The sequence below is a fragment of the Dermacentor variabilis genome, chromosome 3 (assembly GCF_050947875.1).
Source record: "Dermacentor variabilis isolate Ectoservices chromosome 3, ASM5094787v1, whole genome shotgun sequence".
Lineage (NCBI taxonomy): Eukaryota > Metazoa > Arthropoda > Arachnida > Ixodida > Ixodidae > Dermacentor > Dermacentor variabilis.
Window position 1 is genome coordinate 33,049,778 of NC_134570.1, and position 27,609 is coordinate 33,077,386.

Genomic DNA, 27,609 nt, shown 5'->3' on the forward strand with positions numbered 1-27,609 from the left:
TTCAGTGAGTAAATTCTGCTTCGGCAATAGAAAAATAAAGCAGAGAAAAAAAAAGCCCCTCATCGTGGAAGCTTCATAAGCCAGAAAAGACGCAACCAAGGAGTTTTACCAAAAAATCATTAGCCATACCACTCTGTGAAAGTGGATGGCCAGCGAAGCTGTTTTGCACACGACACAGAGGTGACACAGAATTATGAACAACGCTACGAACTGATCTACCGTGATTATTATATACATTCGCCTGGACGGCGGTACCGCGGCCCGGAGGAGCCGGAGGAAATAGACACACGTGACGTTTCGGCTGGACCGCCACCACGGGAGAGCGGAAAGAAGGTAGATAAGCAAGCGCTTGGAACGCCGACAAAGAGAGGGCATTGCGAATGTAGACATAGCCGACGCGGGTCAAAGTGTAGTATCTGTTCTTATCAGCTTAATATCTGATACGGGTTGTATTTCGATGCAAGATATTAAGCTTACTTTTGCAAGTTGGCGGAGTTCTTCCGCCTGCTTCACCTCCGCCGCGGGTCGGCCCTGCATTGCACTATCTCCAGGATCGGCACATGGTTTTTGCACACGCAGAACAAAAAAGCACGGAACTCTAGCCATAAACAGCTTTGCTGTAAAAATTTTTGAAGTAGCAGCCCCCGAAGTTCCTTACCAGCACAGGTGAAGCCAGCTGAAATACGCTCATAGCTATTTCATTTTGCTCACGTATTGTAAACGTTAGTCTAATTGGAAAATAAAACCCCGTGGTTTCTGGCTATGATGTTAACTTTGGCTGCCTATTCATATCATGATTTACCATAAAATTTGATAAGACGTTTAGGCTTCCTTCTAAAACCAGTGATAGAAAGAAAGACGTCGAACAATATTTGTTCTAACCATCCCAAATAGCACGGAGTAAGAAGAAAGCGCTTCGCATAATCCCCACTATTCGCTAACGTTTTTTTCGTACCAGCGGTAATATGGTGGCGGTCCGGCTTCCCTTTTGAGATGTCCTCTCCACTCCAGCAATTTGTTTTTCAACCTCGAGGCAGCACCGAAAGACCGGTGGCGACACCGCCTTGAAATTCCTGCATTGGCCACGTATGGAGTCAGATTTTGACGGCGTCTGCTAGGGTCTACTTGATTTTTCATCGTTAAAGATGGACTACATGATAGTCTAAAAGGAGCCAAAGACTCAGTTGACTAAGAAGTTTGGAGAACATTTACTGCACCACAACGACCCGCAAGAATACCTTGAAATTTGTGACGTCGCCCTGGCGCACCGCCGCACAAATTCTTTCGCGAAATGAGAAACATTTTTTTGAAGTTTTGCTTTCATTATCTCTTCAAGTAATCAACCGAATACCGCGAAATTAACAATATAGCATTGAAGGAATGTTTGATCATTTTGCACTAAATCGGTGTTCCTCTTTGTAGGAACGTGACCCTGTAACGACGGCACGTATTGGGTTGCAAGCAAAAGACAGGACAAAGTTTTTTTTTTCAATTTTGTTCTTTAATGGCTGAATGCAACTCGTCAAGCAGTGAAGTAAAGGTTGAAAAGCCTGTTAGCAAACTGCGAATGGTAGATAGGCCTACAAGTAAAGTGAGCGTTGCCGAAAGATGATGGCATTCGTACGGGGAAAGCTCTGCTAACGTCATAGTGACGAACCCAATAACTCTCTGGCCACATTTGGTCGCCGCGTCGTTGGCAACAATGAACTTCCCGGTCCATTTGAACGCACAACCAGCCGCTAATTGCTCGGTGACCGTAATTAGCGTGGAGACTGACCGTCACGTGGGGTCATATGCCTTGGAAGACTCTTTCGAGACCACAGCAGGAAGACGATGGGATGTGAGCAGGACTGCCCGTTCTTGTGGCCTTGAAGTGATTTTTTTTTTCCTTCTTGTGACTGAACTTTCACTCGTTCATTACGCGATTCCAAGCTGAATAGAGAGGGAATGGTCACTATATAGTCGCCGCAAAATGAAAGTCTTCATTACCATCATGCCTACGGGCTTGACGGATCGAAGCTTCATATATGGCGGCTCGGCAGATGCGCACACACCCGACCCATATTGTAATTATGCACTGTATTCACAGGCAAAATCGGCTTTACTACCACCGCAACGAAAATGGAGATTCATAATGCGCAGCGTAATGAGATGATAGGTCTGAGAACTTTCGTAAAATCAATGATGACGCCTGCGTGTCTTTTGGCACTTTCATGCACCTTTTTTGGCGCGGTCACAGTAAAACAAATGTCGCAGCGTATTTGGACTACACACTATTCGGTTCCAGCCCTTGCAACCAAAGTAAACAAATAAACATAAGAAATGATTCTACGTCACATGCGCTGCACGCTGCAAAAAATGGCAACGAGTATTACATAACAGCAACGGGCAACGCTAACAGGAGTACACGCCCCGAAATGGGCTCGGCTGCGAATATGTGAAGCCCGATGTTCTCTACGCATAGGAAAGCTCAAATGAGCGAAAGTACCGAGAATGCCTCGTGCGATCTACCGGCACCGGAAACGTAACCTGCCCATATAGGATTACTGTTTACGGAATACCGAAAGGGCGGATACATAGACGGACGGCAGCCACACTGTTGGCGACACCTTGTAACATGTTATTCAACCGCAGCGCATGAAAGATGCTTCATGTGCCATGAGTGTCGTCCCTGAAATGAAAATACATTTGGTACTTGTCGCTTTTACGCGATAAACTAAGTATAACACGAGTTTTGTGCACAGAATCTGAGATCAGGCAGCACGCGCGGTCTAAATCAACGCGCGCCATCGGATCTTGGAGCCATGTTCTGTGTGTTCTACTCAAACTCAGCGTCACCACATGGCGCCACCAGCGCTGCTGCTCCCCGTTTGCGTCTCCGGTATTCCTTTATTCCGCAAATGGTAATACGTATGCGGAGAGGCTAAAAATTCCTTGTCTGGTTACGTCGGGAGACGGCGAACAATCGTGGAAGCGACTAGTTTGCACACGCTTGGTACACCGATTAAAGTTCGCGCCATGCATCCCCGAAATGGCGGTTTGATCAATTCAGGTTACAGTATTCTGAATGTAGTTGAGGCTGGATTATCTTCCCTGCGCTAAAGTAACGAACGCCGTGCGCGATTCCTATTCCAAAAAAGGAGCAACCTTGCATATCTCGATGCTGGAGCAGGCAGTATTAGGCGGGAAGAGCTCCCACTAACCTGCTTCAGCACGGCACAACCGTCAAAGAGGGTTTGATGGCGAAGGCGAAGAAAGGTCTGCCGTCGCCTCCTAGGAGGTATATCACATTTGGAGAAAGTCCGGTCTATTTACAACGGATGCTTTAGCGCTGGTTAACACGGTCACGCAAAAGCCCATAGCACTGCCAATCTACTACGCAAATACTCACTACAAGGAAGTAAATAGCATTGTAGATGCCTATATACCTCCTGTTCCGGCAGTGCTGCTGCTTATGGGAATTAACGCTGCGGATCAACATTCTCGACGGTGAATGAGCTAACGGTCTACACAAGGACCGCCAACATCAAACCAGCTCTCCGACCGTCCGACGGCAATAGCAAAACTTCTCGAGCCAGTGGTTGCGGACACAGTATGACTGGCCCGCGAACCAGTTGCAACGGCTGATCTCCTTCAGCACCGTCACATTGTCTCCCTGCACACGCACCGTGCCCTCGAATACGGCCTCGCCCGGCGAAAGCTTGATGGTCACCCAGTAGTGACTCGTGTTCGTCGCACGCTCAGCAGGGGTCGCCTGGAGCGCCGTCACGTCCATGATTTGCAGTAGCTTGTACTCGGCGCACTTGCGCGCTGCCTGGGCCACCCATCCGTTGATCTTGGACATGAAGTGGTTCGCCAGCGTCGAGGCCAGCTCACTGGAAACGGCGGCTTCGGAGCGGGCGTTGCACGCGCACCAGTGATGCGTGATGGACGCGTCGGCGCACGTCCTCGTCTCGGGCACGTCGTGCAGCAGGCTGAGTCCGTATGTGGAGTTTGGTCGCTCGGCGTTCGGGTAGTCGAGCAGCTCGACGAGCATCGCGTGCACGTCGAAGTGAGTGGTGAGGCGGCGCTGGTTGGCGCGCAGGCTGCGCGCCGCTTCTGGGTTCTGCTCGAGGAACCACGGCGGGAAGACCACGAAGGCGAAGGGCTGGCGGTCCTCGAACTTGCCGATGTAAGTTGCCCGAACGTCGCCGAACCGCAAGCCGTGGTCGCTGAGGAAGACGAGAACGGTGTGGTTGAGCATGCCGGAAGAGTACAGAGTTTCCAGGTGCCGCCGGAAGGGCTCGTCTGCGTAGCCCGCGCTGTTCAGCGAGTCGTGCGTGATCTCGCTGATCCAGGTGTAGGAGAAGAAAGGACGCTCGGCCATCACGTCCGTGAAGCGGGCGAGGTAGTCCAGCAGCTCCTCGAACGGCATCGTGGGTCCCAAGCAGCGGACACGCTGCCAGTCTTGGGTTTTCTTTGGCGAGTCATCCATGGCCATGATGGCGTGTCGCAGGTAGTAGTCGGCCGGTGCGCGCCGGAAGCCCTGGCTGAAGTAGTTGAAGAGGCCGTAGAACGGCGACTCCTCGAGAAACATGGTCCGGTAACCCCGTTCGCCATACAGCTGCCAAATGAACCGGCCACTCAGGTCGTCGTAGAACCCATCTGGAGCGGCCTTGGTCGCCTCGTGGTCCTTGAGGCCCATGATCAGGGGAACTTGGTTCGGATACGAGTTGTCCCCGAGCTTGTTGTATCCGTAGAGCTCGAAAGCACCCAGCTTTTCGCGAACGAACTTTGCGGTTTCCGGCAGGTGTCTGTCCAAGTTTAAGTACGAAACCGAGTCGAGACCGAGGACTAGAACGCTCAGGTTGTGCGGCGTTCCGGCAGACGCCGTGCGACAGCGTTCCTCGACATTGCCTTTGATCACCGGGTTGAGGAGAAACTGGTCGTGAAACGACTGCTCCGGAGACTGCTTCGTGGCGCATTCGACGAAGAGAAACTCCTTCCTCAACGGTTCGTCAAACAGGAGTCGCTCTCTGGAACTATACAAGTACTTCTCGTCGGGTTTCTTCAAAGATTCATTTCGGTAGATTTCTTTGTAGAAGCACACGAGGTCCTTTGGAAGCACGCCATGTTCTTTGAGATTTTCTTCAATGATGGCCGGAAATCCATCCCTGCAAAGGAACGCGAGATATGTTGGTAGCGCCAAACTACACATTTCCACGTTGCGCACTGAGAACTGATTTGCAAAGAAGCAAAGCAAATGGGAACGCCACAACGCTGACTAGTGACAAACATGCTCGCTAAAACCTGGTTCACTTAGAGCGATCATCGGATATGGCTATATAAAATGAGTCGGAAGCGTTTTTACTTCACGCCCTAGCTCCTGCACGTCGCGACGTAACGTAACGCGACGTGGCCGAGTAAGTATGCTTCTGATCTAACCAACGATCACAAATTTCAAACCGAGCCCTCTTGTCACTACGCCACGGCCGCTTTGCCCAAGCGAATGAATATTACTTGCTCGCTTAAATAGCCTTCCCACATGGAAAAACGTCGATAATTAGAAAATTGATACCGTCGTAAAATAATCGTTTGCGTGATTCTGTAAAGCGAATCCTGTGTCTGGGTATAGCGAAGAATCTTGGTACAAACCTTTGACTCCTCTAAAAAAAGTAAAGAAGTTTAATGAAAGCAGCAGCCAGTGTTTGTTCGAAAGGAGAGTAGTTGCACTTAGGGTAGTTGGTTCAGAATTTTCAGGTCACCGGCCACGCTGCTTGTAGGCCATCGACACAGCCGTGTTGATTGTGTACAAACAACTGTGTTGATTGTATGCAAACTAACACTCCTAGCTTTTCTTAGCAAAAAAAGTTTGAAGGGATGTCGAATGTGTCTTGGCTCTTTAAAACTTTCACACCCAGGATTTTCCATTCTTTAGGTGCCAAGCACTTGCTTGTTTGTGGTTGTTTTCGTGCAGAGTGCAGTTACAGAAAAAAAAAACATGACAGGTAATGGTGAGGGCAAAAGCCCATTTAATCACACTATAAAAATATAAATCATGTCTTTAACGTCCCGACGCTATGCAACGGGCTATGAACGGCGCCGCGGTGGGTGGGCTTCAGAATAATTTTTAACACGAGTGATTCTTTAATTAGCACTCAAAACGGATGCGTGCAAACGTCCTTACATTCCGCCCCCATTGTGGAATGCAGCCCCTACCGTCGGGAGCCGAGCCCAGGCCCTTGATTTCATTGATACGTTAGAAGACACCTGGCAAAGATAGTTGTTGCCCGAAGAAACATCAAAAAGTGAAGTACTCAGGTTTCATGTGCGTCTTTCTAAAAGCGAAGCTCCCACTTTCTCGAGTTCGCCGCCACAAGACCAAAATCCAGGTGTGCGGGTTAACACAATCGGCAGCTTGCTTGACATCATATCTCAAGTGGTTTTAGAGCGCAGCTCTTTGGCGTCCGTTTCTGGGTTTCGCGTCGTCGTCGGCGTTGTCGTCGGCCTCGTAACCAGCTCCGCCCCCCTTTCATCCCCCCAGCGCTAGCAGCGACCGACTGATACCGCTGGATGCCGCTGACGCCGCTAGAGAGTCAAGATAACGTGACTGCATAGAACACCGTCGCCGCCATGCAGAAAGAGGAGGAAAGGGTCCCCCCCCCCTGTTCTTGTGTGGCGGATAGGGTGCTCTTCAGTTGCCGACGCGCCGGTTATTTCACGTAGGCCCCGGCACGTCGACGAATACGTGACCACCTTCCCACGGCTAGACCTGGTTCTTAGCGCTGCGGAAGCGAGGGTATCATATTGTTTGTGTCGGCATCGGCGGCGTTGTCCCTGAAACCAACTCCGCAGCTGGGGTTGACTCACTATCGGCGTCTCGGCATCAGTCAGTCGCTGCTATCTCTTCCCTCCTCCCTTTATCGTGTTGTCCGCTTGCTGCGCGCGCTTCTGCCCCCATCGTTTGCCGCTGGGTGTACACGCCGCCCCCCTCCCCCCTCTTCCTGCGAGTCTCCGGTTGTCAAAGCGCCGGCTCGAACTTAATTCCTTTCTTCGCTCCTCCTCCAATGCAACCCCTGTGCGGTGGCAATCAGAGAGCCAGATCGGTGGCGGCGGATCTGTATATGTGCACCGCCCGAGCCGAAATTGCCGCTGCCGTTCGCCCTGTGCGGTGGCAATCAGAGAGCCAGATCGGTGGCGGCTTGACATAAAGACAAACAGCAATTTCCTAACACTTATGCGGGAGATCATCCCGTTCCTCTCGCTCGTAACGCGTCCCACGGCTGTGACAACCTCGCGAGGCACTTGTATAGATCTCGTCTTTGAGAATCAAGCATTGGTGTACCAAGTCGAACATATATCAGTCTATTTCTCCGACCACAAAGCTTCCTTCATGACTGTCAAGAACTGTTAGTGGAGTCTTTGTTAAAGGAATACGTGTGAAAAAAAAAAAAATTCTGTGATAGCGCATACATGTGTTGCTCGATTTCTTTGCCTCAATCTATCGAAAAGGTGAAACAGCTTATTTGCTGCGCTCAAATTTCGCATTAGGAAGTAACGTAATCGTCGGTAATTTTTTATTCTATATGTAACAGAATAATTAGTAATCCCTTGTAGCAACTAGCACAATTCAGATCGCTGACCTGAATTACTCGAAGCGGCGGGCATTATTTGCGCAAGCAAACGAGGTCCATAGCGTCTAATTAACAGAATTGCACTGATCAACTTTCTAAGGTAGTTATTTTCGGGCACGTATTGCAATTACGTCCTTTTGTTCATTAAAGGACAAATTTAGTTAGAACGCCACAGCATTTCGTCGCAAATACTGGAACGCAAATCTCGATGTTGGGGTCGCCCTCAGAATTCGTTCAAAATGAATATGCCGACACGACAAGGAATTTTGGACATCGCCCCTTCGGCCATTTGCCGAGCTTCACCGCAGTGCGCCACAGTAACTCGCGCAGCATAAAAAAAAATGAAATTTCAAAGATCGGTCATATTTAAACAACTTTCACTTGTACAGTGTCGAGAAGGTTCTCCATTCCAATGAAATAAGCATTTACGCAGTGGGATTGATAAGCGGGCCAATCGGAACCTATCCATTCTTGGGCTGCGCACGCACAAACGGAACACGAGAAAGAAGACAGGACATAATAATAATAATATTTGGGGTTTTACGTGCCAAAACCACTCTCTGATTATGAGGCACGCCGTAGTGGAGGACTCCGGAAATTTTGACCACCTGGGGTTCTTTAACGTGCACCTAAATCTAAGCACACGGGTGTTTTCGCATTTCACCCCCATCGAAATGCGGCCGCCGTGGCCGGGATTCGATCCCGCGACCTCGTGCTCAGCAGCCTAACACCATATCCACTGAGCAACCACGGCGGGTAAGACAGGACAAACGCTGGACCTTGCGGCACTTTACAAGCATTCACACTTTACTAGCCCTTTTAAGCATTTATGGCACTCAGTCGTAACACGTATATAATCTTCTTGGTTGTAACTTCCCTGCTGCGTTATAGGAGTGTTATGGTCCCGACCAAAACACTGATGGTGCACTGCCGCGAAGTTTGACAGATAGCCGAAGGTGGCAATTTTCAACTTTCCTTGGGTGTATAAATTGCTGAATGTGCCCTAAATCAACTCGTTAGAAAAGTGTAATTTTGTTAATTAGTTTATTATGCATTTCGATTTGTCATGCAAGCACTGTTCGCCTCTTCGAGCGATTCAGCTGAACGAGCACAATTGTGCTATTTGCCACAGGCAGTTGTCAAAGTTATACTGAAATAAAACACCCTAAGTACAAGACGTCGACTGATGTGCCTTACTTGAGCTTGTCCTCGACAAGGTCCGCTGCAGCCGTAGAAGGGAACGAACCAGAGACTATTAAGAGATAGAAACAAAGCAAAAGTGGTAGAGGAAGATGGCAAAGCAGTGAGAGACACCAAAGGAGCAGAAAGGAACGGATACGAGTCAAGTGACAAACATAAACAGCGAGAAGGATAACAAACAGGATAACAAACAAAGAGATAGCATAACAAACAAGAAAAGGATAACAGAGAAAGACAGAAGGAAGCCGGCATACCTTTTTTTTTTTTTGGTCGGCAGTAGATGGTGTGCTCCAAAGAGATAGAATAACAAAGAATGAAAGGATAACAAAGAAAGACGAAAGGAAGCAGGTGTACCTTTCTTTATGTTGCCAATAGATGGTGCGCTCCAGCTGGGAGCCAACTGGCGTCCTCTGGCGAATTGTCCCGTCAGAAGGAAACACTCTGAGAGCGAAGGGAGCGCTGGCCGTTTCTTTAATAGCGGGAGTATAACTGCGTGTCCCACATGTATGTGTCTCGAAAATTCGATAGACCGGTTTCACGACGAGTTTGGCTAGGCCACCGTTGTCGCAAAGCATGCCGGGAGTCTTAGCAGGTTGTAGGGCCACTGTGGTAAACAACGGGCGGTGTTTGCACCATGAAAACAGAAGCCCGGGGAAGTGAGAATAAAGAGATTCTACAGTAGGAGTGTAGTTGAAGATACGCGCCCCACCAACTTCCTCCCCAAAATTCAATGGAAAGATTGCCCAATGGCAAAGCACTCGGTTTACCCCTCAATGTTGATCTCAAGTACAGTGCCCATAAAGTGACACTAAAGAGCAACGCTAAATCAATTTGGACTGGCAAAGTGTCCTTCACAACACTACTGGCAGGCACATAATGAAGAAGGTAGGTAATTACTGGAGAAAATGAAAGCTGAACTTCTCTCGCTTGAACTTTGCGCCAAGGCTATCACGCCCGCACGTCAGTGTGACGTCACGGAGAGCCAGGAAAAGTTCTCGATACTCACTAGGTTGAGTATGTGTTTCTTCCAGAATGCAACACGGGGGTAGTTCTATGTCAATAAGCAATTAACTAGATCCGAGCAGGCGCCAAAATTTATGACGTCACGACGTGAACTGCAGAGTGGGGTCGCCACTCGCCTACTTGTTTTTTTTTTTTCTCGCGTCTTTTATATGGTTGTTATACCGGACTCCTCCTACTGTAAGAGTGACCATTTTACTATTGCAGAAGCGTAATTTAGCACTACAGTTTACCGATTCACTGTATTCGACGACAACCTAAGAACGCAGTAGAATATATCCCACGGTCCATTCTAAGTTGATTTGTGTAGATGTGCCCGCCACTTACGTTTGCTAGCTTCCATGACGTTATGAGGTAGGTAAATTTCTTTCAATATCGCTGTCTCCCGGGAACTATATTTCGGGCTACAGATGCACAGAGGGTAGTCACAGTGCGGCTTTGTAGGTGGAGCTCGTATTGAATTTAAGTTCTCACCGGAGAATTAAAAACAAGAAGCTTGACTTGCGACAGAAGAGAAATCACACACCGCTGACAGGGTCGCGCGTGTTCTCTTCAATATTTCTATTTAGCGTCTCTTTATACCGTAGTGTATGGGACAAACGGCCACTTCCGCAAGAGTATTTGCCAGCGCTCGCTTCGTTCACAGGATGGGCCGGCAGGGATGGCACAGAAGGCTGAGGTCAAAGGATGGTGAGAAAAACGCACCTGACGGTGATGAAGTTCGGTCTCCCGTAGCACCGGCGCGTCTCCGAGCGGCGCCGGAAGTACGGCCTGACGGAGGGGTCGAACGCGTCGAACTGGGGTAGCGTGCAGCCCGCGGTTCGAATGCGGTGTCCCACCGGCGTGGCCCGCTCCCAGGCGCCGGCGGCGGAGTCCGAGCCCTCCGCGGACGAGGAGGACAAGGCCGCAGACCGCGGCGTCCACAGATAGTGGCCCACGCTGTAGAGGAGCAGCACGTTGAGCGCCGTCACCAGCAAAAACAGGGGCCGGAAACGGGGCAGCCAGGACGGGCTCATGACGGCTTCTGCTGCTGGCGCGGCTGCTGCTCCTCCGATGGGAAGCGCTCAGGTGACCTCATCCTGCAAACGCCAATCGGTCGAGTGTCAGACTCGCAGCGATCGTTGGACACCGAAGCGCGAGCTTCGCTGCACCGGTGTTCAAACCGAGACCGCGAGAGGCAGAAGTTTGCCCGAAGGGGCACCGCAGCGCTTTTCGAACAGGGTGAGGAAACGTTCGCTATCTGTAGACAATGCTGTCATAAACATGCGAGCCAAAGATTATTACGCTGCACGCTACGAGAAGCTCACATTGTTACATAGGCCCGCTTTATTACGCGCCGCATTTGACGTCATAAACCGGCGCGACAGCACAGAGACAGCCACCGTTGCACGATCGTTCGGGGCCACGGGCGACAGCCTAGTGCACATAGCCACACGCATCCAATCTTTGAGCGAACGGGCTAGTTGTTAACGGGTTTATTTATTCCTTCGCAAGAAATAAATAATAAACCAAGAGCAGCACCCCTAGCAACGTAACCTTTAGGACGCTTCAACAAACGCGTTCAGAGCAGATTTATCAAAGCTGTAACTATAACCTGACTGACGCGTTGTTGGTGGAGTTAAGCGTATATTACTAGCCATGAGTACGAGATACATTCTACGGAGAGAGAAGCGGCAGCAGGAAAGGAATAAATCAATTGTTTCCGCTTCTTCACAAAAAGAGCAGAGCTTAGTTATAAAGAAACCACGCATGAAGGCAAACAAATTAGACGCGAAGCTCTGCAGTCGTAGATTAATAACGTCATATTGAATTCTCATGAAACGTGTTTTCTGGCGTTTCGTGGGAATCGCAGGTGTTGCAAATCGTCAGAGGAAACCAAAAATAACGGTTCATCGAAATTTAGAAATGAGTGTAAATCTAGCTCTGATAAAGATAATTAAAAATGAAAACAATTTAAAACCGGACCATTGAGTGACGACGATGCGAGAGTCAGCGGACTCGCTTAAGGTTAAAGTATGTCCCAGGTGCCGCACAAAACGAGCTTTAGACAAACTGTTCGGCAGAAGTGTAGAAAATGTAACCAGCAGAGGCGAACGCTTAGTATTAATCTTTTAATCCCATTCCCCATCCCTATACAGACTAGCATGCCAGCGGTTGTATACGCGCCGGCAAAATTTTTTGTTTTTCTAATAAAGAGTCTCTCTCTCTCTCTCTCTCTCTCTCTCTCTCTCTCTCTCTCTCTCTCTTCAGCTGCTGCTCTTGCCATTGTAACTTTTATGTTAACCGTGAACAGGAGGTCCCAATTCAGTTTTTACTATGGGGCCCCCTTCTGTATACCTCCATGTGTAAAGCATTTTGCGAAATAATAAAGATTGATTGATTGATTGATTGATTGATTGATTGATTGATTGATTGATTGATTGATTGATTGATTGATTGATTGATTTCATATGCCGGTTACTCGAAAAGCATCTACAATAATTATTACTTTAGAAAGCTAAGGACCCAACATTCGAGTATGCTACCTGAAGGCAACAGTGATGCCTTCAGGTAGCAAATGTGGGTTTATTAACCAGTAGCATTCGCCCAAAAATATCACGTTCTCGTGACGCCTGCGGCAACAAGGACGTTCCACGTCCGCCGCCAAGGTCTGAGTGGTGGCGCTGGCTAACACTCCCAGGGTTCTACAAGTACACATAAATACCCAAGAAAGTGTATGGGGAAACAGCGCCGCGGTAGCTCAATTGGTGGAGCATCGCACGCGAAATGCGAAGGTTGTGGGTTCGGTTCCCACCTGCGGCAAGTTGTTTTTTCATCCACTTCAATTTCCATTACCTTTTCATTTCTTCATTTCATTTATTAAGCACAAGTAATTTCCCCTATGTTGTCCTTGGTGTCAGTGTTTGTTGGCTTCTCATGCTTTGACTAATAAAAATCGGGCCCCTCGATTAACCCCCTTTCTTCTCGTTTATTACATAACGAGGGTCTCGAATCCGGCAACATTGATGCCTTCAGGTAGCATATGTGGTTTTATTGACCAGTTGCATTCGCCCAAAAATATCACGTTCTCGTGACGCCTGCGGCAACAAGGACGTTCCACGTCCGCCGCCAAGGTCTGAGTGGTGGCGCTGGCTAACACTCCCAGGTTTCTACTAGTACACATAAATACCCAAGAAAGTGGATGGGGAAACAGCGCCGCGGTAGCTCAATTGGTAGAGCATCGCACGCGAAATGCGAAGGTTGTGGGTTCGGTTCCCACCTGCGGCGAGCTGTTTTTTCATCCACTTTAATTTCCATTAATTCATCGTTTCTTTATTTTTATTTATTAAGCACAAGTAATTTCCCCTATGTTGTCCTTGGTGTCAGTGTTTGTTGGCTTCTCATGATATGACTAATAAAAATCGGGCCCCTCGGTTAACCCCCTTTCTCCTCGTTTACTAAATAATTCCGAGAAATTCAACGGAAAAGATCGCACGCATCTAAGCTGAGCGGAAAAGATGCCAACTTCGGCCTTCTCTGAACTTCGACTTGCGTCCGTAGAAATAACAGAGCGACAACAACATTGAACGAGGTGCTCTTGAAAGCGACCTTCAAGAATACGCGCATGTAGCAATACTGTGTGTTTTGGAATGATGTCAGAAATCAATTCAACCTGTAACTAATTTGACCTTGAAGAAATTAGGCGTGATAATGAACTTTGTATTTAAGCAAGTGTACAAAAACAAACTTGAGGCCATTGATAACGCCGTCAATGTGTTGTGAAGAAAGAGCCAGAAGAAGTGTTCAAAAAGGATTGCGAATGGAAGAGGTGCGTCGTACGGCCTCAAATTGGTGAGTACGGTAATTCTGGAACCTAGCAGAATAACTCAAGCCTTCGGATAAGGCACGTTATTAGCTAGAAGGTTCCGCAGAATGATACAGGTGCAGAGCTTGCCTTTCCAGTAGTATTACAGGTTGTGTAAGCTGCATAGTTTGCAAAAAAAAAAAGCCGAATTTAAGAATAGGGCGGATATAAAGTTTACAAAGAATCAATACAGTCGCTCTACGTATAGCTGTAAATTTTATTGCTCGAACGGCGCAACAACCCCATTTTCACTTTCCAAACTTCGTCCGCAGCTTTTCTGAGTGGATGTTGGAGTAGGTATTTCTTTAGTTTATGTACGTACCTAGGTATTTCTCCGCCCATATACCGGGTGTTTCAGAGAAAACATTCAAAAATTTTTAAAAATTGCTTGTGGCGTATATCACAAGTTCAGTCCGTGAGCTGGTCTATACGAAAAGACGGTCATGCCTTGTACAAAAAAAATTGAAATGCATAATAGACTAATTAAAAATTCACTAATGAAGTTTTCAAGTACATGCCTTGTGGAACATGTTCATTTAAAATGTCCCTTTAATATAACCTTCAATTTAGACGGCCTAACGTTCCTTCGCGGTGACTCAGCAAATGCATCGGCGATGGCAGAATGGGAGTAACTGCTCAACGAGCACGAACATGCAAAGAGTTGATTGAGCGGGTGATTGACTGAGTGAGTGAGTGAGTGAGTGAGTGAGTGAGTGAGTGAGTGAGTGAGTGAGTGAGTGAGTGAGCGAGTTCAGCGTTCCAATCAACACAGGGATCCGACGACAGCCTAGCGCGTGAAGCCTCCGGACTTTGATCACCTGCAGTTCTTAAACACAAAGCTAAATTTAATTATACGAGCCTTTTAATGCATTGACATTAGGAGTGTCGAAGTGGAAGAAAGTGCCCCACCGCCAGGTGCACTTAGTTCCTCTTAAGAGACAGGACGCGTATCGAGTGAGCTCATGAACAACACTTTATGATGTGGTGAAAGCGGTTGAAATCATGAATACAGGACCTCACAGAGGTGCGACGTAATGCTGACGCATTTTCTCTCGCACATGGCGATTAACCCCGCTGAATTTTTTTTTTTTTTTTTGGTCAGAGTGTGACGGATGAAACCGGGTATGGAACCCGCGATCTCGTGCTTAAAAGCGGAACTAGACAACCGTCACTGTTCGGAGATTATGCTCGGTGACGACCTAAGAATTCAGTACAATTTGCGCACGCAAAACCCCACTGCACCTGATTTGCGTGCCTGCGCACCAGTTCCCGAGGAAGGTACATTGCCATTCCGGACAGTCAAATTCCGGCTGTTGTTAATTGCCAAATGCTGCAATGGCGGCGTTTTGAACCGATCGGACGTGCCGTAGCAGCCCTGAGGGCCAATGAGAACTGACAAGATGGCCAATTATCGTCGAGAATATAGCGGAAATTAACGACATCCAGAGAAAGACACCACTCTGGCATGCTTAGTCTGAAATTAGTCCGCAGCCACTGTGACGACACACAAATGAGCGAGCGTGATTGGCTGGTGTCTGCGAGCTCGACGGTGGTGTACTCTCTCCTGCATTCTTAGGTTATCACCGACTTAACGAACAAGCTGAAGCACGTACACATCGCAAAGTAGTATATAGCCACGCTTGTCAGTATAGCTGCACCCGACGCTTCATCAATCCAAAATGAACCGTCTCTCGGCGGGGGCCGTAACGTCCTCCAGATTCTCTCGACCACGAAGAACGTACGTGTCGCTGGAGCGACGGAATGGGTGTGCGCGGGATTGAGGGGGGCAGGGTTGCGATCCGAGTTGAGTAATGGCTCCGCAATGAAGCGAGAGCCGCCGACGAAAGACTGGCGCCTGTGTGTGTGCGCGCGCTCCTTAGCTCTGGTCGCTCGCCGGGTGTCAATCATGCGAGTCGCCCGGACAGGCCGCCCGTCTCCGACGTGACTCCCGGGATCGCGACCGCGCTGCGTTGGCTTACCGCCAGCGCCGAAGCAGATCTCGAGACGATAAGTCACGCTTTCACGGGAGCTATATATACGGCTGGAAACGGCGCGCGCGTGCTTCGTCGTAGTTTTCTTTTTCCCTGACCACGTCTGTCCCCAGTGCACACGTTACGAAACTTTATTTTGGTGGTCTATACTGTATACAGGGCCGTAAAGGTTCATGACTCGGAACTTAATTTTGGTGGTCTATACATGGCCGTAAGGGTTCGTGACTCACAAGCAGCGCAAATCACCGAAGTGTGTGAAGAAAGATGTATGCGGTTAAAGCAAAGAATCAACAAACACAATCGGCTGTTTCGGCAAATCGACAAATCGCAATATCCAGGTAGCTAATACAAGGTATTCACATATTACATTTCGTATTACTCACTTTGCAGCGCATGTTGCAATTGAGAAGTTCAGCTCGAGCACTAGTGAAGAGGGATATCTCGAAAATAGTGCTTTAGATTTGTGCTAAGTAAGTGTGACCTTTTTGTTCATCACCAGCAGCAGCCCTTTCTTTTGCGTATGTCTAAAGCAGTACGAAGGCCTCACCTGCGATCTCCAATTACCTCTATCCTGCGCTAGCTGATTCCAACTTGCGCCTGAAAACTTCCTAATTTCATCCCCACACCTAGTTTTTCTGCCGTCCTCGACTGCGCTTCCCTTCACTCGGCACCCATTATGTAACTCCAGTGGTCCATCAGTTATCTACCCTACGCATTACATGGCCTGCCCAGCTCCATTTCGTTTGTCTTAATGTCAACTAGAATATCGGCTATCCCAGTTTTGTCTCTGATCCACACCGCTCTCTTCCTGTCTGTTAACGTTACGCCTAACGTTTTTCGTTCCACCGATCTTTGTACCGGCCTTAACTTTGTTCTCGAGCATTGTTAACCTCCAAGTTTCTGTCCCATATGCTAGCAGCGATATAATGCAATGATTGTATACTTTTCTTTTCAACGACAGCGATTAGCTTCTAGTCAGGATTTGGCAATGCCTGCCGTATGCAGTCCAACCTATTTTTATTCTTCTGTAAATTTCTTTCCCATTATCAGGGCTCCCGTGAACGATTGACCTAGAAAACGTACTCATGTACAGACTCTAGAGGTTGACTACCGATCCTGAATTCTTGTTTCCTTGCCAGGCTACTGAACATTGTCGTCTGCATATTAATATTCGACCCCACTCTGACACTTTCTCTGTTAAGGCCCTCAATCATTTGTCGTAATTCGTCCTCATTATTACTAAACAGGAAATCATGACCATATAAAAACAACAGACAACGAAGCCAAGGAAATCACAGAGGGAAATTAGCTGTAGTTTGTCACGCAGGAGAATGTCACCTACAAACCGAAGAACGCTGAGATATTCGCCGTTGATCCTACCTCCTAAGCTTTCCCAGTTTAATAATTTGAATACTTCTAAGCATGCAGTTACTAGCATTTGGCAGATTGTGTCTCCTTGCCTGACCGCTTTCATGAAAAGTAATTTTTTGCTTTTCTTCTGAAGAACCAAAGTGGCTGTGGAATCTTTGTAGGTATTTCCGAAGACGTTCACCTGTGCCTCGATCTTTTACTCCTTAATTAGGCAGTGCCTCCATGACTGCTGGCATCTCTACTGAATCAAATGCATTTTCATAATCTATGAAAGCCATATAGAAGGGTTGACTGTATTGTGCATATTTATCGATTACCTGATTCTCGATCGCCTGGATGAGATCTATTGTAAAGTATCCCTTCCTGAAGCCAGCCTGTTCTCTCGGTTGATCGAATTCTAGTGTTGCCCTTATTCTGTTGAATATTATCTTGGTGAATATTTTATACAATACTGGAAGTAAGTTAATGGTACTATATTTTTTCAGTTTTTTAACGTCTCCCTTTTTGTGGATTAGTATAATGTTGGCAATCTTCTAGTTCTTGAGACCCTTAAAGTCGTGGACAGTTAGTATAAAGAGCCGCCGGCTTTTCAAGCACATCTCTTCCATCTTTGACTAAATCGACTGTTATTCCATCTCCTTCCGTCGCTGTCCCTCGGGTCATGTCTAGCAAGGTCCTTCTAACTTCATCGCTAGTTATAGGAGGCGCCTCTGTAACCTGTTCATCACTAAGTCGATAGAAAGTAGCGTGGCTGCTCCGGGGACTGCGCAGGTCAGTATAGAATTCTTCTGCTGGTTTTACTATGTATAAACAAAATTGTTGGTGACATTACCCTGCTTATCTTTCACTTTATCACTTTTTTACTCCGCTTAAATACCGTGATCACAACGTGCACCCTAACGTGAATAATTCGAACGCTAATCAGCGAATCTCTTTTAGTTAGCTACCTGGACGTTGCGATTTGTCGCACAATCAGCCTCCAACTCTTCAGGCTGTCCGTCAGAACGAAATTGAGCTATATGACCCACGAAGATTTTGTTTTAGCGAAGTCACTCTCTAATTATTGCAAATAGAGTGCATGAGAAAAAAAAAACGTTAATGCAGTTATTGCTGACCAGGACCCACTAACATTCTAACACAGGGGTAAACTTAACGAAGAATTAGAACGCTTCGCGCTAATGGCGGTAAGCAGCCTCACAAGTGGCGGGAGACTAAGGTAAAACGTTCGCGAACCTTGGAAGCCAGCTGCTTCTTATATACATTAAGATTACTTTAATTTCCTAATGTAGTTCTGTTGGCTGGTCCCAGGTGGCGCCACTGCGAATATATATATATATATATATATATATATATATATAAGAACAGGCGCCACTTTGCGGTATGTATTGTTACGTTCGACCGGCGGGGGCTAGCGATCTTCAGGGAAGCGACCGTCGGAAAGGCGCCACCATGTCTACTGCGGTGACTCGCTTTGAAAACAACAATGCGCCGGGTCAGCAGGCCGTTGGTGCCACCATGTCTGCTGCGACGACTCACTTTGTAAGGACCACAATGCGCTGCGTGCCCCAACTGACCGGCGCTGGGATGACTAGACGCAGTCGACGGACCATGTATAGTTTGTGGAGTCGCCGTCGCCTTCACGGTATGATTGCAGCGGGAGAACTCCAAAAATAAAAACTTTTGTGGCGCCGTCTCACGGTTCTTAGAAGTCGTCAGTCAATGGACAGACGCGGCGGCCACTGACTGCAGGGTCAACTCTGGGATAAAGAGGCGCCTGCTCGGGTCAAGACCTCTGTCTGCGAGAACTCTCCCACCTCGGCGTGGTCAGTGCAACCTGTGCGGAAGTGAGTCCATAAACCCTCCCCCTCAAAGGCGGGTAGGCTATGATGACTTTGGACGCTCCGTTTGGTCGAACGGCCGTTTTCCCTCACCTAAGGATCTAGGGAGGACAGAGTGTTTATAAGCAGCCGCGGCGCGGCTGCTGGGTATGCATTTTCATTCAGTCATGCTAGACTGATGAACTGTAACGTTCTCATGTAGATACTGTAAATAAATCCCGTATTCCTCGTTCTGGATGAGTACAAGTCTCTCCCTTCAACAACGTCCTCAGCGTGGATGAGTTGGACGACGGCATGGGCCAGCTACCATCTCCCCAAACATTACAGTATGCACGTATGCGTCTGTATCTAACCTATTCTACGTACCTAGTAGCCCAATCCAGTAGGCAACTTGAGTCACGGGGTATGGTGAAAGAGGTCGTATACTGATATCCTGCGTACCGCAAAGTGGATGAGGTTGCGAGAGAATGCCACCTGCGTTAATAAACAAAAACTGGTGAAAGTTTAAGGATTGAAGTCCTGAAAATATGCGCTACGGCCACTAATGGAATAGTTGGCCTGTGGAAATCTCGATGACTAATTAGATTATTTAGAGTTCCCGTGCAACTTTTAACGTTGGCCATTATAGGTACGAATCTTCAGCAGCAAGACTTTCTGTTATGAGTCGAATAGCGCAACTCTCTATTTGTATGCGAAGGCATTCAAATAAACAGTGAAGCAGTAATTTTCTATATTAAGTGACAGTACATACATTTATGGGGAGTATGCTGAATCAGTTTCCATAAATCTACAGATTATCCCTTAAATAAATTGTACGGAGGCATAAGAGCAGTATCTGAGAGGTTCGTAAGTAATCTATAAAACGTCCATAGAAATTTTATAAGATGGCCAGTTCGTAGACTGTTTGCATTCTGTGTAGTCCCCAGGATTCTCATAAGTCGTCTCTGAAGCGTTTACAAGTAGGCCACGAGATGCCTAGTCAGCAGCCTGCTGCAGTTGATTGGATAGGCGCAGGACAGACGCCTTCACACACGCGCGCTCGAATGCACACATGCGCGTTCAAGAGAAACGCAATTATTTCCGACCGGGCCGAGATCACTCCGCAGTTTCCATTCATTTACCGCCTACAGGCAACACTTTGGCGTGAGCTAACGTGCCTTCGCGGTAACCTTGACCAGACGCAGAGGCGCGGAAAATTTCTGATTTCAGGTCGGGCGAAACTAAATTTGACCAGCCTGCCTCGTATGCACGCACTCGCGTTACGCGGAAGCCGTGTGAGGCTGCTGTTTCGCGTATAGTCACGAAGCAGTCTGCCGCGCTCAATCACGCGGCTTCGCGCTGGCAGCGACGCGAGACCCCTATTCCTTGAGGTCGTTTCTGCCCCTCTTTCCTCACAAGAGCGGGAAAAAGAAAAAAAAGAATAGAAAAAGGAAATGACAGCAGGGTTTAACTAGGCTGAATACAACTCGACGGCAGGGCGCACGGAGACCGCGGACAAGAAACGAAGAAAGGAAATTTAAAAAATATAGACATTGGGAAAGAAAAGCAAAATGCGAGGAAATAAACAAAGGAAAAGGAAAGCAGAACTATGGTAAAAAAAGGGGGATGTCTGATGGAAGAACCGGCAAAAAATCATCACGCTACGCGAGGTTCCTCTGCGAGATTGCAAGCGGTCACACTGGTCTGCTCGCTTCTGTCACAGCAGCTGCACTCACGCGGATTTTCCACAACCAATAACGACGATGACCGTAGCCAGATGACTCGACTGCGTGAGCGATGCGTTCCCCGTTCGGTCCTTCGCGATTTAGGCGGAAAACTCCGCAGGTGAGCGCACACACAAATGTCGCGTCATCATATAGAGTTATCGCCCCTTTTGATGCAATGGTTGGCGTGTGCTCTTATTACTCGTACATATTTGTTGTCAAGTTCTCGGGGATTTGCTGCTGTTGAATGAGTTATGCTCCGGGAAACTGGTCGCATGTGATGACCTGATTATGAAGCCGAATTCGGCATGCTCAAGTTTTAATAGTTGATACATTTGCAAGTAGTTTATAAAATTTCTATTAGTAGTATATAAGATGCCCATTTTATAGGTAGTTTCCCTGTTTTGTTTCCTAATCAGAATATTGACAGTACGCAAGTCCCGTTTCCGCGTCAACATTTTCGAACCGAAGGATCCTACAGTCTAGCGCGTTTTTTTTTCTGTGTTAAGGCTTATCTGTATCTACTGTCGGTTCCAGATGTTCCTGCGGCGTTTAGGGCCCGTTATCTTCGTTTTATCTTTATTAAAAGGATTTGCAGCAACACTTCGTACAAAATAGAGTGCAATAAAAGCGTGTGTCTCTGCATTATGGAGGAACTACAACGTTGCCTCTGACAGATTTTTGCCTGTCACTCAACTGGTGTTGTTGTTCAGCGCTGTACGCTTGAAATCAAAGAGGAAGTGCTTCAGTTTTCTTTCTTGTGACATAGTAGTGCAAGTTAAGAATAAGGAGAATCACGCCAGAAGTTTAAGTTACAGCGCTGGCCTAAACTTGCGGTGAGATGAAAGTAAGCAAAGAGGCGTAAGGCCTGCATGCAAAACCGTACTACTACATTTCCCGTTCAGTACACTCGAAATCGACACAGCCAGTAACGCGTGTGAGCCTCTAGAGTCGCGCTGAATTCGCGACAGTATTCAGGAGTGAGTCACTCACGCACCGCGTTCGAAGATGGAGAAATATCCGCCCCCGAGACTCGGGTGTGAGTCGGCAGTCGGGCATTTGGAACATTTGACGCTTTAGGCAGTCTTAGCCACTAATAACAACGAAGAGCGGCATAATGGGGTTTTAGATGATTTTGAAAGAGCGTTCTTCTGACTAAGTAGTCGCAGATTAGTTCATTGGGCACATACTGTGCACCAGCAACGCAGAGCCTCACTCGAGAAAGCATGCTTTGTCCCTCAAATCCCATACGAAAAAGAAAAAGGAAAACAAAAGAAAAAAAACGAAAAGAACTTCTTGTTCTATAGAACAGCTGATGCAATGCTAGATGCTATGTCTGGCTGTTCCAGAAAATACAAAACACACCATATTATTCCAGTGAACCAAGGATATCCTATCAACATGCAGGTATGATTCATTCGTCCTCGTCTCGTCATAACATCAGAAGATGTCCTGCTAACGTATGTTTTGCAGATATCTGGTAGACAATGTCTCAGTGAGGTTCATTCTATTTTAGAATGAGGCTCTTTACGGATCTTACATACTGACCTCGTAAACCGTTACATCAGGTCGGTTGGCTGCATATTATGCTTTCTTGAAGATTTATTTAAGATGCCGTATCGGTTTTTGGGGTGTAATTAAAGTTCTGTTGTTAAATTCTTACGCAAGTAGATATTTGAAAACGCTATATTTCCCGAGCTTTATTGCGCATGAAATGCCATTCGCATTGAATATGGTACATAAATTTAGCTGAAGTGAGAAGTGGAACCATATGTAGAGGTTAGAAAGTGAAGGCTCGTCGAAGATGTTCAAAGAATTATTGTTCCGAAACGTGGTAGCCCGTGGCTATGACGTTGCGTTGCCAATCACATGACGTCTAAACTATGCTGTAACAACATGGCCTAAAGACTTCTTACGGACCACACATGAATAACTGCACCCCGGCCCCTCCTCCTACAGGCCTTTTTTACCCAGCTTCTGGTTAGGTTAGGTTATTTTATTTTGTACTAAGTGTTGCTGCAAATCCTTTTAATAAAGATAAGACGAAGATAACAGGTCCTAAACGCCGCAGGAACATCTAGTGCCGACAGTAGATACAGATAAGCCTTAACACAGAAAGAAACGCGCTAGACTGTAGGATCCTTCGGTTCGAAAATATTGACGCGGAATTAATTTCTCTTTTTTTTTTCAAATTATAGTTCGAAACTATCATGCCTGCACTCAAATGCATATATCTACTCTCCTTATCTTCTAATGCAATTTGCTTTTAAATCTTTTGTTAATTTAATATGCTCAATGTGCCAGACGGGAGGTGAAGGAGAGGGAGTACGCTGTCCTGCGTCGCGGTCATGCGCACTGATGTGCGTGCGCGGTGTATCTGATCTCGCTTATTCTCAGTGACGGTGCGCGGATGGACGAAACAATTGTTTGTTTCACTAATAAGTATTAGTGGTTACGGTTTTCCAAGTTACGGTCAGCTGTGCTGCTATTGTTGTTAGTACATAAAAAATTTCCAGTCACTTAAGTATCCTTACGTGATTTTAATGCGAAAGCATTGCGACTTCTCTAATTAATTGGTTAGGTCCATGATACGTGACGTTATACGTTGTCACGTCTTCTTCACAATTCTACCGTTATCCATCTTGCTCTAATTAGTAAGAAACTTAATCCACCGTAATCCATTTTAATACACCAGCTATAATTTTACCAACCTTAGTTTACTTCAATTCACCTTCATTCACTTTACATCACCTTAATTCACTTTTTCACCTTAAGTCACATTACTCTAACCAAGTGTCCTAACATGTCGTAACCTTAGTTTCGCATTACTACTGACGTCATAAAGACGTTGATGACGTCACTGATGAACGTGACCTTTGGTACCACTCGTTGCCTGCAACGCCGGCTTTTCTGCCTTATTGGACATTAATGCTTTCGCATTAAAAACTTTCCTTTCTAATGTGGGCGTTCTTCCACACTGCGTCTGCTGCAAACATGGAATTTGTCCTTGATAGTATATCTGCTGTGTCACCTGCAAGTATATAGCCCGCTATCGTGCACGGTAAAATATCAATTAGACGTTTTATAGAACTCTGCATGCCTAAAGTGAGCATCTATTAGAGGTCACATATGTCCAGCTGCGATGTCCTTATAATGCTACAGAAACGTGATCCGGATGGGAGTTAGATTAGCTATGGTATGTATTTGTTAGGTTGTTTGCACAAATCTAGATATCTTTAAGATAAACATTTAAAACATCATGTTCTATGGACATCTATGGAACATATAGAAAGGGAAATGGGATATATATCACATCACAAAGCATATGATGTGCTATTTTCTAACCAAACACTGCAACGTCATTAAATCAGTCATGTAATTTTCTAGACGCATCGGTGACAGCAAAACAGAAGTGCTTAAATGCACTTCATGGCTCATAGTTCTTTCAAAAGCACAGTACATGCCTTAAACAATCGTATGTAGTTTAAGTACACTATGAATAGAAATACTAAGTCAGTTTATACGGGGGAAGTATTTTTACAACATTTAGTTTTAATTCATTCGGCGGCAAAATGTTCATTATAACTGGAGGGAATGTAGGCCAAATTTCCTCTTAATCCTTATTTCTAGCTTCAGCCTTGCTCCAAAATGGCGCCTATATGTTAGTTTGCGCGTTACGGATGTCATAATATCATCTCGTATTAAGGCCGCTTTGACGCAGCAAAAGTTTTCGAAACTTGCTCAGTTGAGACTTGGCCTCTTTCAAAATAAAGTGTGGGCCTTCCTCACCGATAACCGATTTGCCAGACCCATGCCGGCGCTGTAAAAATCCATGTTGTCAGCAATGTCGATTCAATGATGTCAGCGCCACTCTCGCGGTAAAAGTGGCTGTTTTCTTAAAATAGACTCCAAGTTTATGTGTGCCCCGAGAACGGCTCCCTCCGAGTAGCAAAAACTGATCTTGAAGGTTGTGTTTTTTGCTGGTTGCATGCGCCAGAAGCAATTGCATAGCTGCAAACGCATCATAGACGCCATATTTTGAACGTTTCCCTATAGCATTTAGCGTAATATGCTGATATACATTAACCTACTAATGCAGTTTAGTGTCCGAAAATATACGGGAAAGCTGCAGAGCGTCCTCAAAAATGTACTGTAATATTTGCTTCTTTCTATACGATCAAATTTCAATACGACCTTACAACGGCTCGGAACGCTCCCCGTTCGCTTGCCCTCGCACGATTGGTGAGAATCGCACTTTTCAGGACGAAAGCCCAATTCTGACCAATCGCGCGAAGGCAAGCGAACGGATCACTTTCCGAACAGTGACAATATCACTTCACAATATCCCAGGATATGCACGCGCCATGACGTCACGATAACGTCGACGCGAGGTTCGTCATTTACCAGGCGTGCCTACGGCGTCTTGCGCCGGGTGATGCCCGGCATAGAACGCCTGTTGGCCCAGCCGTGCTCCGTTCAGCGCAATTAGAGGAATCGAGCTTCGGAAAGCACTGGTTTTCACATGTAGACGAACGTCTGCGTTTGCACCGTTTGTCTGCAGATGCGGACGAATAGATGTTCTCGTTGTTTTGAAAATGACATGTTCTCGATCATGTAGGCGCTGTACCTACATGCATGTAGGCGCTTACCAACGATAACACACCCAGCATGCGCTCCAAGCTACTCTTCAGCGGCAGTGAAGGCCAGAATGGGTGCAGGTAACGGATGTCAATCTTAGTTAATAATGAAATAGTTTTCTCACGTATATGCGCCACAATTACACTTTCCACTGAATTAATCCCTAAACGACCAAAATGGTCAATGCCGGCATAATCACTCGTGAGTACACGGAGTCATATACTCTACGCTGATTTCACAGGCGTGGGATTGAGTTTGAGCGGCAAACGTGTGACTGGACATGGACGGGAATCTGTGCCGGTGTGTCTGAGTGGACGCGAGTATGGAACTCCGTTTAACGTATCAACTACAGCCAATGACAGTGATTTCTTTTTTGTTGTTGTTGTTGTGGACCTGTGAGTATGAATATGAATGACTGTCCACGAATGGTGAGTGGACGGGGGTAGAAAAGTAAGTTCCCCTGAGTGTGAGGGAAGGCGAGTATTAGCCTGAGTGGGTGCCAGTAAATGCGAGTGAAATTGGGGCATAAATGTGAGTGTGTTTTAAAAAAATGTATGCATACGTGTGGGCGCTAATAAGAGCGCGCGAGTGAGCTCCAGTGAGCGTATATAGAGCCCCGGAAAAATATAAGTACGTCAGAATGAATGAGTACCCACTTATTGTGCCGACCTAGAAGTGTGAGGCCCGGACGCAACAAGTCTCGCCTGCTGGGATTCTTTCATTTAAAACGCCGTCTAATGTAAGGACGATGGGTGTTCGCACTAATGGCACGCCATTATGAAAGGGGACGCTATGGATTTGCATTTAAAGCCGGTGATTTTTCGTGGTTCCGGCACTCAAATAACGTTCCATGAGTACGATTCTTCAGCGCAATTACTATCTAGCAAATATATGCTGGGCGGGTATCTGATTTACACCTGTGTAGCAAATCACTGTTCCAGCGTAAACTAAGTGTTCCCTTTCGTGACATCCTTGGGACGTCCACCTAGAGCTAATGCGACCTGCGACGAGGCATGAAAAATCACAACACCATAGGAACACGCAGGCTGCGTCACAGGCAGTGCAGGTGTGGCGCGTGTATATATGCGTATCAAATACTTACCGCGAAGCCAGCGAATGCGGCACCAGAAATCATCGAATCGCAGCGCCCACGACGGCACTCGACGACCGTCTCCGACGCCCCCAGTGCATCCCTCTGGTTCAGTAGAAATCCATCCTCTTCCAGACACCGCCACAAGCACAACAGAGCACTCTGAACCGCTCTCGGGAGCCGGGTCGTTATCCTACGTGTGGTCAAGCTTGCACCGGCGACAGTTGAGGAGGTCCCTTTGCGCCTCGGCGCGGGTACCGAACTTCGATTGCCGCAGCCACCGCCGTGCCTTCGTTCGCCCTGGCACTGCGCAGCCGCCGCTTGGTTTTGGTTAGCGAAGAAAGAGGAGCAGCTGCGGCGACCGCCGCCGGCTGGCTGCGGAGGAAAGGCGCGTGACTGACGAACAACTGCGGCGGCGGCTCGTTTTTCTACGCGAGAATGAGAAAGGAGCGCGCGCGCGGGCGGCTCGTGTGGCAGCGCCGCGCCGACGTCGGCCACGACGAGAGAACGCCGGCGTACCCCCGGCGGTCGAGTCGCCGGCGGCTAGGCCTGGTGCCGGCTCGGGCCGCTGCCGGGACCGACGACGCTGTTGTATTCACGCTCCTTTCGTCGTCGTTCACTGCGGCTCCGGTGTCCTTCCTTCGCTCCCGTTGATAGCGCGGGGCTCCGTGCAAGGGCCGAACCGTTGTTCCGATATTGCCAGGCTTTCCTCAGAGCACAAAGCGTACGTAAGTTGCAAGGCGGCGGTCCGAGGTAGGAGTAGAAGCCGGCCTCTCGGGGTTTTCCCGCGCGCGCGGGCGACGGAGGCGAACCGCGCAGTGTGGACCGGGAGGCGCGGGCCCTGCGTCGGTGATGGTGCGTGTTCCTGCTTCCCGCGGTGCAGTGCGTGTGTTTGTGCTTGCGAGGGAGGGAAAGAAGCTCTCCGACGTCGCGGTGGTCCTCCACTGCGCCTGCGCAGCGTTGAGTATCCCGCGTTTTTTTTTTTTTTTTTTTTTCGGGCTGCGGGTTTCTCCGCAGAGGAGAACGAGAGCCACGGATCGAGGGGATGCCTGGACCCGGCGGAGCAGACACGCGTCCAGCTGTGAGAGAGAGCGAGAGAGAGAGAAGGAGGGGAAAACTCGGGGTGCGGGAAATGTCAAGTGCCGAGTGTTTCGCTCTGTAATACGCGTGTTTGTATAGTTGCGCACCTGCGCTGATACCTCATTTCTTTGTAATTTGATAGAGAGCTGGAGAAACTGCACAAGAAGAGGTGACGAGGTCGGCCCCGGTCTCGCACAGCTTGCTATACTGCTCTGCCAAGG

General features: G+C 47.6%; 1 protein-coding gene and 1 pseudogene across 2 annotated transcripts; one reads left to right on the top strand and one right to left on the bottom strand.

Moving 5' to 3' along the window:
- The first annotated feature begins 388 nt into the window (after positions 1–388).
- On the top strand, positions 389–567 carry LOC142576880 (U2 spliceosomal RNA; annotated as a pseudogene).
- An 897-nt stretch (positions 568–1,464) lies between these two features.
- Positions 1,465–27,186, bottom strand: LOC142575371 (uncharacterized). Of its 2 annotated transcripts, XM_075684701.1 has the most exons (4): positions 26,321–27,186; positions 19,244–19,351; positions 10,539–10,912; positions 1,465–5,153 (listed from the first exon to the last, which is right to left on the bottom strand). In XM_075684701.1, the coding sequence occupies exons 3-4, from the start codon at positions 10,847–10,849 to the stop codon at positions 3,527–3,529; spliced, it is 1,938 nt and encodes a 645-aa protein (XP_075540816.1). In that variant the 5' UTR covers positions 10,850–10,912; positions 19,244–19,351; positions 26,321–27,186; the 3' UTR covers positions 1,465–3,526. The 2 variants fall into 2 exon arrangements, with proteins under 2 accessions (XP_075540816.1, XP_075540815.1); XM_075684700.1 differs by lacking the exon at positions 19,244–19,351.
- Between the last annotated feature and the right edge of the window lie 423 nt (positions 27,187–27,609).

What these genes read in the sequence shown, in the direction of transcription:
- LOC142575371 (XM_075684700.1), bottom strand. Translation starts at nt 10,849, where the DNA reads ATGAGCCCGTCCTGGCTGCCCCGTTTCCGGCCCCTGTTTTTGCTGGTG. An exon ending in CCGAACTTCATCACCGTCAG is followed by an intron (nt 5,154 to 10,538) that starts GTGCGTTTTTCT and finishes GTTCCTTTGCAG; the next exon opens with GGATGGATTTCCGGCCATCA.